This window comes from Schistocerca piceifrons, chromosome 5 (assembly GCF_021461385.2).
Source record: "Schistocerca piceifrons isolate TAMUIC-IGC-003096 chromosome 5, iqSchPice1.1, whole genome shotgun sequence".
NCBI lineage: Eukaryota > Metazoa > Arthropoda > Insecta > Orthoptera > Acrididae > Schistocerca > Schistocerca piceifrons.
Genome location: NC_060142.1, coordinates 359,816,938 through 359,833,984, shown reverse-complemented (window position 1 = coordinate 359,833,984; position 17,047 = coordinate 359,816,938). Strand labels below are relative to the sequence as shown.

General features: G+C 37.4%; 1 protein-coding gene across 1 annotated transcript in view; it reads right to left on the bottom strand.

The window, feature by feature from the left end:
* Window positions 1-17,047, bottom strand: part of LOC124798989 (dynein axonemal heavy chain 10) — a 1,080,466-nt gene that overhangs the window by 533,352 nt on the left and 530,067 nt on the right. Inside the window, exon 27 of the mRNA XM_047262526.1 lies at window positions 12,916-13,027. Within this exon, the coding sequence (XP_047118482.1) occupies window positions 12,916-13,027 (112 nt within the window). The remainder of the gene's footprint in view (window positions 1-12,915; window positions 13,028-17,047) is intronic.

Below are 17,047 nucleotides of genomic sequence, written 5' to 3'. Positions count from 1 at the left end.
ATAATGGTACAACTTTGTGTGCTCTACACCCAAATGTTGCAAGTAGAGTTTAGAAAGCAATGCATTTGGAATAATCTCAGTTCAAAGTGGGTAACAAATCATGTTGCGAGAAATTTGTCCCATAGTTTAACGAGGCATAAGTAGTGGAGAAAGTGCTCTATGGACCTGGTCTTTTGCCAAACTACTGTCTGTCTGGGAGTTTAGTATATCACAAATTTTGGTCTGGCTTGTGTGTTTAATTACTGTGCTACCATCCTGTAAATTAGCTAAAAAACATGAATGTATCAAAATACACCCGTGTTCAAAGTCATGTATCTCAAAATGGACACCTACCACATAACATTCATTAACACCATTCAACAGAGCACATTTCATTCTATTAGAAAAACTTATTTTCATTTTGGTGTCTCTTTGGGTAAGGTGCAAAAATGTCACCTAAAATTTGGAATTTTGTTGGTCATGTCTTCATTGTTTAAATATTCATTTTGCTATTTATTCAGTGATTTTAAACCTGTTTGTGACAGGTCCATTGCTAAATTTAACCATTTAACTGTACTAGAGATTGCTATATAATTTTTGGAAAGCTGAATGCTTATTAATTTTATTTCTTTTCTTTATTTAGGACTCGGCAATGTCATTTTAGTGTCTGAAGCATATCAAGTTGTTGCTAAAATGGAAGAACAAGATCAAGTTAATGTATGCAGTTTTGGAAATACTGATTCCCCATGCCATTTAACGACATACAGTGCCTTAAAAGGACTGAAAGCTGTAAAGCAACTTTCCTTAGAAGAACAAGAACTACTTACTAGACGATTGGTTTACATTCGACTGAAAATACCCAACTATGCTTCCATCATGAAGCTTTACTCCTAAAAAGATTTGAATTTTTGTAAATATCATGCTGCAACCCATTTAGCAAGAAAAACCACACTGCACAAAAATGCTTGCGCTCAATCAACATAGAAACAGGTGACCTACTAAAAAGGATAACCATGTCTGATATTAATCTGGGCCAAAAAATGTGCCCTTCCTGTAGAAAAGAATTTGATACACTGAAATATTCACAAATGGACGTTACATATGAGTCATATAAAGATGATGAGACTAATGTTGGTCACAATTTGAATACAAACATCTGTTGGAATATCACCACTAAAATTTCAACAAATTGGTACAAGGGATACAAAAGGATATGCAAAGTGCAAAATACATCAAGTTGAAGGTGCAATTATTAAGAAAATTGCAAGAAAATTGCAGAAGTGGGAGGACTTGATCCCGGTGAACTGGAGCAACCATCCACAAGCAAGCAATGCTTGACTTGCTCAGATTACATTGAGCTGATCCAAGAATTGAAAGAAAAATTACATATATCAAATAATAACAAGAAAGTTCAAATTTTGACCTTAGTTCTCCAAAGCTGGTCTATCAAAAAGACAATGGAAGAATTTCGTGTTTCAGAAAGAATGGTAAGGAAGGCTAGAAAGTTAAAAGCTGAACGGGGAATATTGGAGCCCAAAGGTAAATGTGGGAAAAAGCTTTCTGAAGATGTGAAAGCAAGAGTCACAGAACATTTTTATGATGAAGAGTTTAGTTGGATTTGTCCAGGAAAAAAGGACTGTATTACTGTTCAGATAGATGGAGAAAAGGTTAAAAAACAGAAATACTTATTACTGAGCAACTTAAAAGAAATGTTTGTTGCATACCGCAATAAAAATGGACCGAAAATTGGATTTTCCAAATTTTGTGAATTAAGGCCAAAGTGGAGCGTGACTGTAGGCACATCTGGTTCACATTCAGTTTCTGTCTGCACAATACATCAAAATGTAAAACTGATGTTGGCAGATAGCCCAATAAAAGAAGATTACAAAATATTACTGAGCAAAATTGTCTGTAATTTGGAAACAAAGGATTGCATGCTTCATCGCTGTGAAGTATGTCCAGGAACAGAAGCTCTAAATGAATATTTGGAAAGCGCTTTTGCAGATATTGATCCTGGGGATACAATTCAGTTCAAACAATGGACTCACACTGATAGATATACACTTGAAACCAGAGAAATGACAATTGAAGAATTCATTGAACTATTAGTTACAAAACTGTTGGCCCTTTCTACTCACTACTACATTGCAAAGCATCAGAGCAAGCATTTGCAGTTCACTAAAGAAGGTCTAAAACCAGGAGAATTGGTTATATTAATGGATTTTGCAGAAAATTACTCCTTTATTGTCCAAGATGCAGTGCAGGGATTCCATTGGGAAAATAGTCAAGCTACAATACATCCATCTGTCATTTACTACAAAGGTAACGAAGACCTAAAGAGTGTCAGCAACTGGATAATCAGTGATTGCCTCCGACATGACACAGTTGCAGTGCATGTGTTTTTAACATACTGGATCAAATACCTTAAGTGCATTTTTAAAGAAATTAAGCTTATTCATTATTTTAGCGACGGTTCTGCAGCACAGTACAAAAATTTTAAGAGCTTCCTAAATCTTCACCAACATCAAAAAGATTTTGGCATTACTGCAGTATGGAATTTTTTCAGAACAAGCCATGGGAAATCACCATTTGATGGAATTGGGGGCACAGTTAAGCATTTAGCAGCTAGAGCTAGCCTTCAACCCCAATTGACAACCAAATCTTAACATCAACTGATCTGTTTGAATACTGCAAAAAAAAGTTCAGGGCATTGAGTTTATTTATATTAAAATAGAAATTACTGCAGATGCAAAAATTGACCAAGAGAAACATTTTGAGGATGGATGTACAGTGTCTGGTACAAGAGACCATCACCATTTTGTGCCAATTGATGAAAAGCGACTTAAGATTCACAGAGTATCAAATGATACATTGTCCTTTATGGCAAATGTTAACCGGCATGCTAAAGTTGCTACTAAACATGTTGCCATTAATGAACTACAGCCTGGCCAGTATGTTGTTTGCGTTTATGATAGTAAATGGTGGATAAGAAATACCTGTGAAGTTTCATGTGAAGAAAAAGATGCCTTGATTAATTTCATGCATCCTCATGGAGCTGCTCAATCATTTCATTGGCCTACTAGAAGAGACATATGTTGGATCCCAGAACAACAGATAATTGCAGTCATACCAGTCCCAGCTGCTTCAATGATTGGGCAGCAATACAGTTTGCTGGAAGCAATAGTTTTGAACATCAGCAAAAAATTTAAAACAATTAACAATTGAAGAATTCTGTATTATGGCTTGGGAACCACAGAGAGACCCAAAAAAGGCTTGGGAACCTGCTAGATACCCACATTCAGAATTGGGAACCTGCTAGATATTCGCATTCTGGCTTGGGAACCTGCTAGACACCCATTTTCAGGCTTGGGAACTTGCATTAAAGAAACCCACCTGTGGCTGACCTTGGATGGCTATCGGGCATGGCCTCTTGGTGATGGGGTTACCAGTCTTGAGATTGGTAGTGGCATAATGACCATGGACCAACACAAGGATTTTCTGAACTACCAAAAAAGTCAATAATTTAGGCGCATTTTTGCACCTTACCCAAACAGACACCAAAACGAAAATAAGTTTTTTTAATAGAATGAAATGTGCTCTGTTGAATGGTGTTAACGAACGTAATGTGGTAGGTGTCCATTTTGAAATACATGACTTTGAACATGGGTATATTTTGATACATTCATGTTTTTTAGAAAATTTACAGGATGGTAGCACAGTAATTAACACACAAGCCAGACCAAAATTTGTTATATACTAAACTCCCAGACAGACAGTAGCTTGGCAAAAGACCAGGTCCATAGCGCACTTTCTCCACTACTTATGCCTCATTAAACTATGGGACAAATTTCTCGCGACATTATTTGTTGCCCATTTTGAACTGAGATTATTCCAAATGCATTGCTTTCTGAACTCTACTTGCAACATTTGGGTGTAGAGCACATAAAGTTGTACCACTATACCCAGAAGCAAGAGTCTAGCTCTTTTACATTAGGAACAGTGGAATGCCAAACTAGACGATTTCTTCTGACTTTTCGGTCTCTGTAAAAGTGGTCTTCACGAAAATGGCTCTAGCACCTCACCCAATTACAGGTGAACCTGAAACTTTGCATAAGTTCATGTAGAGCCTTCAGGTACATCCTGCACAAATTTCATCAAAATTGAAGAAGATCGAGCTCGGATCATCTTCTAAACTGGGACACTTGACATGAAATGACCCTTGTACCACTTCTTTCACATAGAGGTGTGAGGAGGGAGACACCTGTGTCAAAAATATTTAAAAAAAAGCATATGTACAGTACCAACCTAGAGTATAAGGTATGAGTGAAACTATTACAGACATAGGAAGTTGTAATGTGGCCAGACTGGTAGACTTACCTGGGCAATGAGTGAGTCTTGGAATTCTCAAGCCTGCACAGCTTTGATTTACCAAAATCTGAGATTTGAGATCTTGGAGAGTGCTGTAGATTAAAATGTGACCATGTCCTTATGGTAAATAACAACTTAAACCTTGTCTGTATCAATAAATTTGAGATCCTGATGCTGTTATATACAATCATTAAAGACAGTGTACAGCTGCTTACATTTGAGCAAAATTAATGAAATAATGATTGAGTTTTGTCCACTAGGACAGCTCTTATCAATTCCCTTCATTTATATCTAGCAATCACAAACTGAAAACACTGAAATAAGAAGTAAATGCATACATGTGTTTTGTTGGGTGAGGAAGTGGAGGGGGGGGGGGGGGGGGAGTGATAGCTTCAAGAGCTTCATTTTAATATATGTTAAATTTAATCACAATGATATGATACAAAAAGTTGAAAGGTTACAAGAGAATGGTAATTACTGTATTTACCTGATTGTAAGACAACCCTGAATATAAGACAACCCCTCTTTTTTATGTGATTCCTAGAGAAAACTTTTAAAAAATATATTCTTACTAATCAAAATTTTCTCTGCCTAAATAGTTTACGTACACCTACTCAAAACTTATGCCATTTATTGATTGTCTACATTTTGATAATGCAACAAGAAATAAAATAAAAAGTAAGAAACTGTTTGCATTAATTTTTCCGTTCACTGCTATTTTGTTTAGACCTTTTTTTTAGACTGTTGTCTGCAGTATCATTACTTTTCATCACCATCATCGTCACTGTCATCACCTTAACAGGGCAGATGTGAAACATATCTTCATTGTCACAAATATTTGGCTGTTTCTTCTGACTACGCTGCAATTTCTGAGGCTGTGGTGTCAGTAAGATCTGAGAACAGCGAATTTTGATTCTATACTGATGTAAGAAAGTCATAGTGACTCTTGCCTCCAAACATATCATCTGCCTGTTGCTCTCTCCTTGGCTGTTTAGAACCAGCAGCTCACATACTCCCCAGTTGTTCCCGTCATACCTCACAATGAGTGTCAACAACATTGCTGCATAAAACATGTAAGAGGCCACTGGTCCCAATCTACACATTTAGCATATCCTGCAGAAATATGTGCTATTTTTGAGCATTTATCCAATTTTAAGGTCAATTCGATTCCAAAAGCAAATGGATTCAGGCAAACTGCAGTTTAAACGTGGTAGATGTTCATAAATAGCCAAAGTATGCAGTATACATTCCCATGGTTGGCTACATGGCGTATTACCTGCTCAACAATATGGGAATTGTGCGTCTGCCTTGATACAAAACACTTTTGGTATTTATTCATCTATTCCCCAAACTAGTTTCAGCAACAAATATCGCCATCATCAATGGGTTCTTTAATTCTAAAACGTACAGAAATAGCATAGTTATAAAACATTGTGAATCATTGTTATATATGTACTGTTTGTTTTTTAAGAATTGTTCCCTGTGAATACTTTTATAATACCTTATTTACTATACATCACAGGGAGGTTTTAAGACTTTTGTTGCTGTTTGCAGCATATTTTCTGTGTTTTTCTGTTGCAGTTTCTCTCCGCATACATCATGACATCTGGAGCTGTGTGAGTGGGTGTTGGTAAACAAGTGAAATCCCATTTGTGTAACACTGACATGAATAAGTGCACATTCTTGTATTTGTTTGTTAACAGCCACTCACATAGTATGAGATAACAGGATATATGTCAAGAAAAACGGCAACAGAAAAACACAGAAAATATGCTGCAAACAGTGACAACAATCTTAAAACCATGATGTGACATACAGCAGATAACATTTTATGAAAGTATTCACAGAAAACAATATTTAAAAAACAAACAGCACATATGTAATAATGGTTTACAATTTTTTATAACTATGCTACTTCTGCATATTTTAGAATTAAAAACTCACTGATTATGGCAATATTTGTTACTGAAACTAGTTTTGGGGATAAATAAATAAATAACAGAAGTGTTTTGTATCAAGGCAGACCCACAGTTCCCATACTGTTGTTTTCGTATGCAAAGATGGGTCCACGGAAGAGTTTGAAGATAAAATCATTTTAATATCTGCCCGCTCACAGCCAAGCTTGTCCCACTGTGCGCCATCCAACATCCCATAATACTATTCTTTAGCAACAGTGAAACATGGATGTCAATATCTTCCAGGGTGCAAGTCATATATAACAGCAACTAGTAAATAAATAAAAGATCTCAACATGATTCGGTCCAACTGTGACCAAAATGGGTCTTTTTGCAATAATTTATTCTTGTGATAACTACTGCGGTCAGTTTATTGTGAATTATTTCGTTTTTTAGACCTTGAATTCTGGATTAATTTTGTTTCTTGTTTCATCTTAATGTCATCGGCTCGCTCCAAAGCTGACTAAAAGTTGGTAATGTTTTCCCGTGGTATTCTGATGCATGAACAACAGCTATATCTCTCATTTGCAACCCAAGTGACAAATCATTACTTTCTCATAAACAAATAAAATCAAATAATGATTTTTGAAGGAGAAGACTTTTTGCTTTGAATGTTATCTTTACCTAAATAGCAGCATAAATGTATGTAAGTAGTATCCGTATGTATGAGAACTTTCACTACAAACCTGTTAAAATACAACAAAAGTGCTAGAATTTATCATTATTTTCTCTGTCATTTCACAAAATTGTCAGTTTTCAAGCAAAGCATTAGACTCTTTCATAAAGTCCAGGAACACATTCAATTATTTATTGCACAAGAAATAAACATTGTAGAGATGTCACACATATTGAATTTTGAAGAGAAATGCTGGAAGTTTTTTTTACAAACATTCAATATGCAAACCATGAGTGATCCGGCAGCCATCAATATGGTAATTGAATTCTTGCCACACCCGTATCAGCATCGCGTCGTCAACTGTGGCAGTCACTAACCATCATGCGGTAGAGATAGTACGTACACCAGAGCTTTAAATTGTCCCAACAGAAAAAAGTAACAAAGAGTGATATCTGGTGATCAGGGAGGCCATTTCATGTAACAGCTGTTCCCTTCCTGTACCTGTAGCATGGCTGATCTATCGATGCGGCAGTTCCGTGATCAGGTACCCGCGAACTTCACGATGAAAATGAGGTGTGTAGTGGTTCACCTGCTACATTTATTCCTTTGTTTGATGTCCTCGGTGTCGATGTACTGGCTGTAAAATGGGGTGTGGAAGTCAAACATGGACTACTTTAAAGGATGTAGCCGACAGGTGCACAGCTACGTTTCACAGTACTTTAAGTTCACTTTTCACAACCCCCTAATAATACACAATTATATAGCCAGTGCACTATTGTTTAACTTTCGATAAGCCTCATTATTAGTTTGCAGGAAAACCTCCAAATACTGCTACAATAGTTTCCTGTTGAACATCTACGAGCTGTAAAACCTAACCACAAAGTTCACAATTCTTGAAGAATAATCAAGTATGTACGGAGAAGACACTGTCATTGTTTTCACACACAGCCTAATTGTTTAACACTTATTCCATGGTTAAGTTGAAGCACTGTTGCAGTTCTAATCAACACAGGTCTCATCTGAAACTCGGCTGTGGACTGACTGTTTCATGACCAAAAATTGGATCCTTATACATCCTCACATAATAGGTACTGAACTTACACATTGTTTGAAGTTAAATTTACAGAATTAGAATTAAAACTTAATTCATTAAATTAATTGAATACACTGAAAAATTGCATCTTTTTAACAGTTTCTTCTACAGCAAGAGATAGGCCAAATTATTTGTTTAAATGATGAAATTAACGTATATCATTGTGTAAACAATACTTTTGAAAAAATGTTAATTACTTTGGAATTAATTAAGGGCTGGCTTTGCTAACATGTATTTAATAGAGCCAAATAGATACTTTAAGACTAATAGTAGTTGTTCCTCCAAATGTTTATAATTAGTACAGAATTTATATTTGTTTGTACATCAACAACAGAATTCAAGTTACGAAACAATTACTGATTTCATCCTATAATGAAAGATACTAACTAGGAATAGTCAAAATAAATTGGAAAATAAATTACATACATAAAACTAAGCACAAATTAGATCTGGTGTTATATTTTTTAAAACTGAGGTTCAACCTTTCTCTATTATGAAAATGCAGATTATATTCATGTATGTTAATGGTAGGTAGTTAAAATTAAAAAAAGAAAAAAACCAATTTAAGTAGGCAGATCCCAAAACAAGAGGGGAAGTAAAATTATCCCAGCTTGTTTAATCACAGGTGGAGCCCCATCCTGCTGAAAGATGAATGGCGAGTCCAATTGCATTTGAGGCATCAGCTATTGCTGCAACATGTCCAAGTAGGAAAATCCAGTGACAGTGCTCTCAGTGAAGAAGAATGGCCCCTACAGTTTTCGAGATGACAAGGCACAAAAAAAATTTACCTTTGAGGAATCACACTTAAATTCAATGCATTGGTGTGGATGTTTTGTACCCCATATTCGACAATTATGCCTGCTCAGTTTCCCAGTGTGAAAAGTGGCTTCGTCACTAAAAATCAAGCAATCAAAAATGCCGTCGCCATCCTCATTCAATTGTTGCAACTGTGAACAAAACTCAAAATGCTTGTTATTGTCATCGTCATTGAGCTTCTGCACTAACTCCAATTTGAATGGTTTCATGGACAGCTTCTGTCGCATGACTTTCCACACTGTCATTGGAGCCATTTGAGTTCACAGGATGCAAGACACACTGATTTCTTTGGACTCCTTATGAATGTCTCTCGTATGTGCTCCATATCCACTTCACTCATACAGAAAGCTCACTCCACACCTGAACTCACCATGTTTGTGACTAGCGCTGACTGTCAGCAAAACACCAAAGTACACTGTGGCGGTATACATGAAAAAAAACTTTCAGGGTTTCTCTCCAAAATGACATATGTATGATATCTGTACAATGTTTGGATCTTGTGCAATAAATAACTGAAAGTGTTCCCAGACTTTATGTACACCCTGTACATAGTTTCTCATGTATCCCTTGCAGGTTTGCACTGACTCCACAAGTCAAATGTTACCTGATTGGTCGAGCATGGTTGACAGTGCACTGAGCACTTTGGAATATTGGGAAATCTCAAACCCATTTGAATGCAAGCATTGTCTGCTACATCCTACCCTTTGGGACTGTTCAAAATAAATTTGTATGAAACCTCAATAGCTAGAGCTTCATCTGTAAATGTAAGTCAGTACATACACTAATCTATTAAACAATGTAATAACGTTGACCTCAGCAGCAATTGCATAATCTGTGATTATAAGACAACCCCGCACTTTAGAATGACAAATCTCTGGAAAAACCTGGTTTCATAATCGAGGAAATATGGTAGTTAAGTAAGCTATTTTACATGATATCTTTCATCTTAGTGGGGGGATCTGTGGTGTATCATGTTCCACCTCCTCCTCCTCCTTCTTGCAACCAGTTGAAAGATATTCATATAACAATAATGTTTAGGTAGTTAGCATGTGGTAGTTAGCATTTTCCACTGTGCGCATGCTGTTTTGATCTATGTGCAGAGTTGGAACAGAATGTGTGACCACAGATTGTCACCATGGTGTGACATTATTGAGTGTCTCCACAGTCTGTGAAGCGTTCACTTATGCTTTTGCATCACATCTGGGCACTGTTCTGGAAGGCAGAGAACAAGAGGTACTGCCTATGTTGACAACGACCGCTAACAATTGAAAGAAGCTAAAGGGAAATGTCATTCTCTTCAGTTCTGTTCTGTTCTGAAATTCACTTTGGATATATTGTTCTGATTAATAAGATATCTGTACACCTAATGTTGTGAGTGTTACATGGAATAACCAAATACAGAAGAGTTCCTTAAAAAGCCAATATGGCATTTAGTAGTCTAAATACTAAAAAGCACTGTTCCAGTCCCTCAACCCTCTGCAGATGGGAAAGAAGTCACATGGAAAGAGTTGATGGCACTTCATAGCAGGTCAACTGCACCAATAAAATTGAAGAAAGGTTAACTACAAAACAAGACAATCAAGGTAAAAATCATGAAGAAGAGTGATAGGGCGACAGATTGCTTGTGAAGTTGTTTGTTCAGTTCCACTATCTGATGCCTTTTTAAATATTTTATTTGGCTTAGCATGGAGACAGGACTGGTTTTAACCACTTTGAAAGCATTTATTGAAACAGGGATCTCATGCTTTGGCTGCTCCATGTCCATCACACAAGACCATGGCAGGTAGTTTGAATCTGCTCTCTTCATCAAACTTTCCAATATGACAGGCACTAAGCACTTCAGAATTACATCATAATATACTCAGTGCAACTGTTTGGTTGAGCAGTAGCACCACACATTAAAAGTGGCCCTCATGTGTCAGAGGACTATGGACTGAGGCACTCCCTCGGATTCTCCTGGGAGTTTGCACAGCACAAAAGCATAAACTTGGAACCACACTGGCTGAAAATTTATTTGGTGAAGCACTATTCCTCCCAGCAGACTTCGTGCTCCAAGAACCTTCAGTTATGCCACCAGATCTACTGGACTTGGTTGCATGTTTTAAGAGTCACATAGCGCGCCTTCATATACCATCACCCCTCCCGCACTCATTGCCTAAAGTCTTAGTTCACAAAGTACTAGAAGACTGTGACTTCATAATGGTAAGAGTCCCACCCCCACCTCCCATACCTCAATAAGGCCCCCACAAAGTGCTGCAAAGAGATGACTGAAATTCTACATATGAGAAAACAGGACAGCTGTGTCTGCCATCTGACTAAAACCCTTGTGGACACTTCAAGAGTCTCCTGTTAACAATGTCGTATTTTTGACTTTTATATTATAACTGGGAATCTGTGAGTTTCTTCCTGAGGACCTCCAGATGAAGCTAATAGACAATGTAATGAAACTGTTCAGCATGCCTTGTTTTTTGTGAAGTATTGTTGATTATGAAACATCAAATGCCAAAGTATTTGTCTTCCTGATACATCATTAATATTACACTTATTGTTTCCTATAATCACTGTTTTTATGAAATGTTAACTATATCTGTATTTTTTTAAATAGGTTTGATCATATCAATACTGTAAACATACCTTTGTTAAGTGAAAGGTCAATGTGTTTTATACTCTCTGAACTATGACTTTCTGTATCACTGCACTTGTTGATTTGTGTGTGAAGCAAGCAGGAGTCAGTCTGAGCCTAGCTGAGTCATTAGTCAGTTGTAGATGTGTGATGGCATAGATGCTTGCACTCTAGTGTTGCACAGTTATAATGGAATGGGTTGCAAGTAGTCATGATGGACTGTATTGATTATTGGTTTCTGTAAATGTTTTCTTTGAATTATGCAGAGTGTTTTGAATATTACGAAGTAAATGAGTTGACATACATTATAAAAATTGAAGTGAAAATAGACTACCTGCTTTATTATTACATTTCAGTGTACATATATGAAAGCAACAACCCATTCCTCATGTAGTAAGTGAGATCATCACACTAGACAACCTGTCAAGGAAGAATTCTACGTCATCAACAACAAAAGTTAAGTAATGTATACAGTTGTTGACAGAAAACTGCTCATTTTGTATTATTATGCAAATGGTCACATTGCTCATAAATGCTCAATTTTGCATACTGTTTGTTGGATGTGAGATAATCAAAGCCAACAGAGTGAAGAGGCCTGTTAAAATTGTGACTTCCTTATCAAAGGGCAGCAAGCTGACTGCCAGACTGCAGATGGCTCCATTGCATGGTACTTTCACAATGTTGTCAAATTGCCACATGACATCAATACTGCCACTCTCATTTCCATTGAAGGTGTCCTCACAATCATGGCACCATGTTTACATCCGATGAACCTCACACCATCACCAGTGCCACCCAGCCATGGCAACACACCCTCCATGCTATCATCCCCCGGACACCACTGCACTCTCATGTTACAGCCAACACCACCACATACTGGCCTGCCTCCACAATTACCACAAGTATGCCATGTGGCATATGTCACTGTCTGATATCCTCAATGTTGCAAACAACAATGCAGCTCTTTGGCAATCAGCCTGATTTCTTTATCTTGTTCAGTTGCTTGTGCAGTGTATGTTTGTATTTTCAACAAAAGTGTTACATGAAGTATATAGATGGAGTGATTATTCATCAGAGTGATTGTCTCCTATGCCTTATGGGCCTACATGTTTATTAACTGTTCCTAACCTCAAAATGAACTCTTTACACCAGTATCAATGCTCAGTTTCAAGCTGATGTATGATTAACACTGTGAACTAATAGCAAGAAAAATTATAAGTAAGACTAATGAAACTCTCTCCATAGAAGGACTTGTTGATTCATTACTTAAATAAAATCTTTCTTCTCTTCTGGTAAATCCTATTCCTAAATTGTTAAATGCATTTCCTATATATGACCACTACCTATAAACAGTCTTTGTATAAATGCTCAGAATGCTGCTGCAGTGTACAAGATTATGAAAATTTGGTACCATTAGTTCTATGGATTATGTAGTATTTGTAAATAGAACAATGTAAAGACATACCAAGATCCTTTAGTTCTTTCCAGTTGAGTTCTTTTCCTCGATCATAAAATCCTCCTCTTTCAAATAACAGTTTCAGTAATGCTATTGGTTGCTGAGTACCGTATTCATCAACCTGAAAGGTGTATAATTATCTCTTTATTTTTGCATCTAGATTATTACTGAGTAAATGTCTTAAAAAATCATGCTGTTCAGTAATGCAAGAATATGTGAATTTGTGCACTTGCATGCACACACAAAAATGCAGGCACGGACGACCCCCTCCCCCCCCCCCCCCCCCCCCCCCACACACACACACATGTGCCTGTGCTTGTACACTCTGTTAAGTGATCTAGCAAAGTATTATATGAAACTAGCAAAGACTGTAGAAATCCACTGAAGTTATTTGATCATTTTTAGTGATTCTTTGTAGCTACATACTTGAAACCAAAATATGATCAGTACATTTTATATGATACCATAGTGGCAGTTTCTTGACATGTAACAGATACAGCATTTATGTCAATAAAATTCTGTAATAAATGAACAACTACAAGTTTTGATCTGCCCTGCACATCATCGCATGTCATTCAGATCACTGTTGACAAGTTGCAATTTGCACCAGTTCTCAAGAAGATCTGCACAGCAGATCAAAACTGGTAGTCATTAATAAAATAAACTGAAATCCAGATGGTGTTTTGTCATTTATTATAACAGCTGTGACCATGGTTTCTGAGATATGGAGTCGAACATGGAATAAAACTTTGCTTCTGTTGATGCTGGCATGTGTTAAGTAATGACAAAAGTCACCTGTCAACTAGATCTGCTGAAGAGCTATGTTCACATAACTCTTTGGAGTATATGTCCTGTTGCTGTTTCATTCAAGTGTAAAAGATGGAATACCATTGCTGCCATAAAAAATTTTGTTTTGGATGATTTAACATCCACAGTAATTCATCAAAACTTGATGAATGAAAACATTTACAAACTAGACAATATTATATTTGATGACTGGCCATTGAAGACAAGTGAAATAACTAATGAAATAGGCCTGTTAGGAAAGAGAATATGGTACATTGTAAATACAGGATGAACTATGACAAATTTTTTTGTAATACAGGAGCCATTTTTGTTGAACACTGGGAAAATGCAAATGCAAAAATGGAAATCTCAGCACTGTTTAGAATATTTAAGGATAGATATGTTGTGTACCAAGCAAAGAGGTGTACACAGCAAATACCAAGAGGGGCTGACGCCACATAGGCACAGCCATTTACTTGGCACCTCCCAATGCTGGGCAGCAGCTTCCAGATTGCACACACAAAAATTGACCTTTTCCTGCTTCCGTACCACTTCCTTTAACACGCTGTATACGTCCACTGGCAGAGTGGGCAGCCAATAGAGAATGCTCTCAACTGCAGACTACATTGCTTCCACTTTGTACTGGTGGACATGGGAACCCTTCTGCTGACAGACACCGAAACACAACACTCTGTGGTCTTGGAGACAGTTACAAACCAGCAGCTAGACAGTTCAGTTCAGACCTGCATCCAGTTAAGTACAGCAGCCTGAGGACTACTTTTCCAATGTAGCAGTTACTATTTATGGAGAACGAGAACTTGTAACAGAGTGTCTGCATAAATTCATTCAGTTACAGTGCTAATATATAATCTGCAAAGTTATTTAGATAATAATCTGCAAAGTTATTTAGATATCACTGTGTTAGGTTTAGGACATCATGTGCCATGCATCAAACTGTGCCAAAGTTAAGCATCATTATTTAATACACACTTAACAAATGTTATTTATTATTGTAAAATTTTGTTTTTGTAGAGGTCCACAGCATCAACATGTTTTGTGAATGAAAACATGGTCCAGGTAGACTGTATTATTTTTTATTATCTATGCGACTGGCCAATTTCAACCTTTGGTAATTTTCAAGTATGTAGCTTAAGCTGGAAGCTTCATTTTACATTATACAAGGTTCAATAAAAATGCTGCTGAAAAGGTGCCCAAATTGATGAAAATATTGCAAAAATTCAAGAACTTTTGCTCAGAGGCCATTGACAGGCAATTTATCAACTCTCAGAGATTAGTAGGTTATCCTGGAACTTAGCTCAGTGAATTTTAACAGAAGAATTTGGAATGAAAAGGGCTGGTTGGCTGGCTCATTTGGGGGAGGGGACCAAACAGTGAGATCATTGGTCTGATCAGTTAGGGGAGGATGGGGAAGGAAGATAGCCGTGCCCTTTCAAAGTAATCATCCCAGAATTTGCCTGAAGCAATTTAGGGAAATCACGGAAAACCTAAATCAGGAGAGCTGCATGTGGATTTGAACCATCATCCTCCGAAATGACGTCCAGTATGCTAACCACTGCACCACCTCACTCAGTAATGGAAAGTGTTACCACCAAATTTGGTCCTTGGGTTCTGACTGACAATCAAAAGGAACATCAAGCTCAAACATGTCATTCTTTGTAAGAACAGCTAGAAACTGATCCAGAGTTTCTGTAAAAGTTCATTACTGGTTACGAATCATGGCGCTATGGTTATGACCCAGAAACAAAGCAACAGTCAAGCCGATGGAAGATGTCATTGTCAGCCCATCCAAAAAAATCTCATCAAGTCAAAATCAAACCTTAAAACAAGACTGAGTTGATTTTTTTAATGCCAAGAGCATAGTTCTTTCAGAGTTTGTTCACCCAGATCAGACTGCCAATAAGCTCTCTTATTTGGTAGTTTTAAGACGATTGCACCACAGTGTTTGTCAAAAAAGACCAAATTTGTGGCAGATAGAAGATTGGTTCTTTCGCCACGTCAACGCACCTGCATATACAGCCATCTCTGTTAGGCAGTTTTGGGGTAAAAATGGCATGGTTCTGCTGCCCCAGGCCTTACTCACATGATCTGGCTCCATGTGACTTTTTCTTATTTCCATGCATGAAAACAGGCATGAAAGGAACTGATATGACAACACTGTGGCACAAGTCAAGAAAAAAACAAGGAGGAGCTGGCAGCCATTTCTAAAGACAACTACAAAAAACAGTGGAAGCACTGGTGGGACAAATGTATTACTTGGAATGGAGAATATTTTGAAGGGTATAAGGATGTTTTGTATACAATTTGAAATTTGAAAATATATAGGTATTAAAAAATTATCCCAGTTTTATTGTTTTTGTGCCACATTCACACAGAAGGAAGATACGTTCCTGCAACAAGTACCAGCAATATATTATAATGTAAAATGAAGCTGGAAGCTTGATGTACCTGCTTGAAATGACCAATTGCATAGATAATTTAAAAAATAAGGCAGCCTACCAAGACCATGTTTACAACCCCCAAAAAAATCCTTTTCGTGTTCCCATATCTGTACTGTAGTGAAACCCTATCAAACAAGAGTTTATTTACAACTGTGGAAATCAGCCAGCATAGCTAGGAAACAGCTTATATTATCATGAATGTCTGGGCTAAATTAATTGTAGCTTTCAGTTACTACATTCACAACAAGATTAACCGCTTCCAGAATGAGCACTTGCCCATGAAAGGCAAAGGTCCCGAATTCGAGTCTCGGTCTGGCACATAGTTTTAATGTGCCAGGAAGTTTCATATCAGCGCAAACTCCACTGCAGAGTGAAAATCTCATCCTGGAAACATCCCCCGGGCTGTGGCTAAGCCATGCCTCCGCAATATCCTTTCTTTCAACAGTGCTAGTTCTGCAAGGTTCACAGGAAAGCTTCTGGAATGTTTGGAAGGTAGGAGATGAGGTACTGGCAGAAGTAAAGCAGTGAGGATGGGGCATGAATCGTGCTTGGGTAGCTCAGTTGGTAGAGCACTTGCCCACGAAAGGCAAAGGTCCCAAGTTCGAGTCTCAGTCCAGTACACAGTTTTAATCTGCCAGGAAGCTTCAAGATCAAACTGATTTTGTGAGGTACTTGCATACTGTTGTGAGACATTGTCCAGAACATCATAGCAGAAATGTACAGAGATCACAGTATCTGATGGAAGCCACTGTCTTGCACAAGAAACTGGTGATGATTTCATCAGCTGTAAAGTTTATAGTCAGTGTTTTCGGGAACTTAGAAGGAATTCTTAAGGCAGAAAATAATAGCTACTGAATGCTATCTTCTGGATTACCTAGTCAAAACACTTAGTGAGA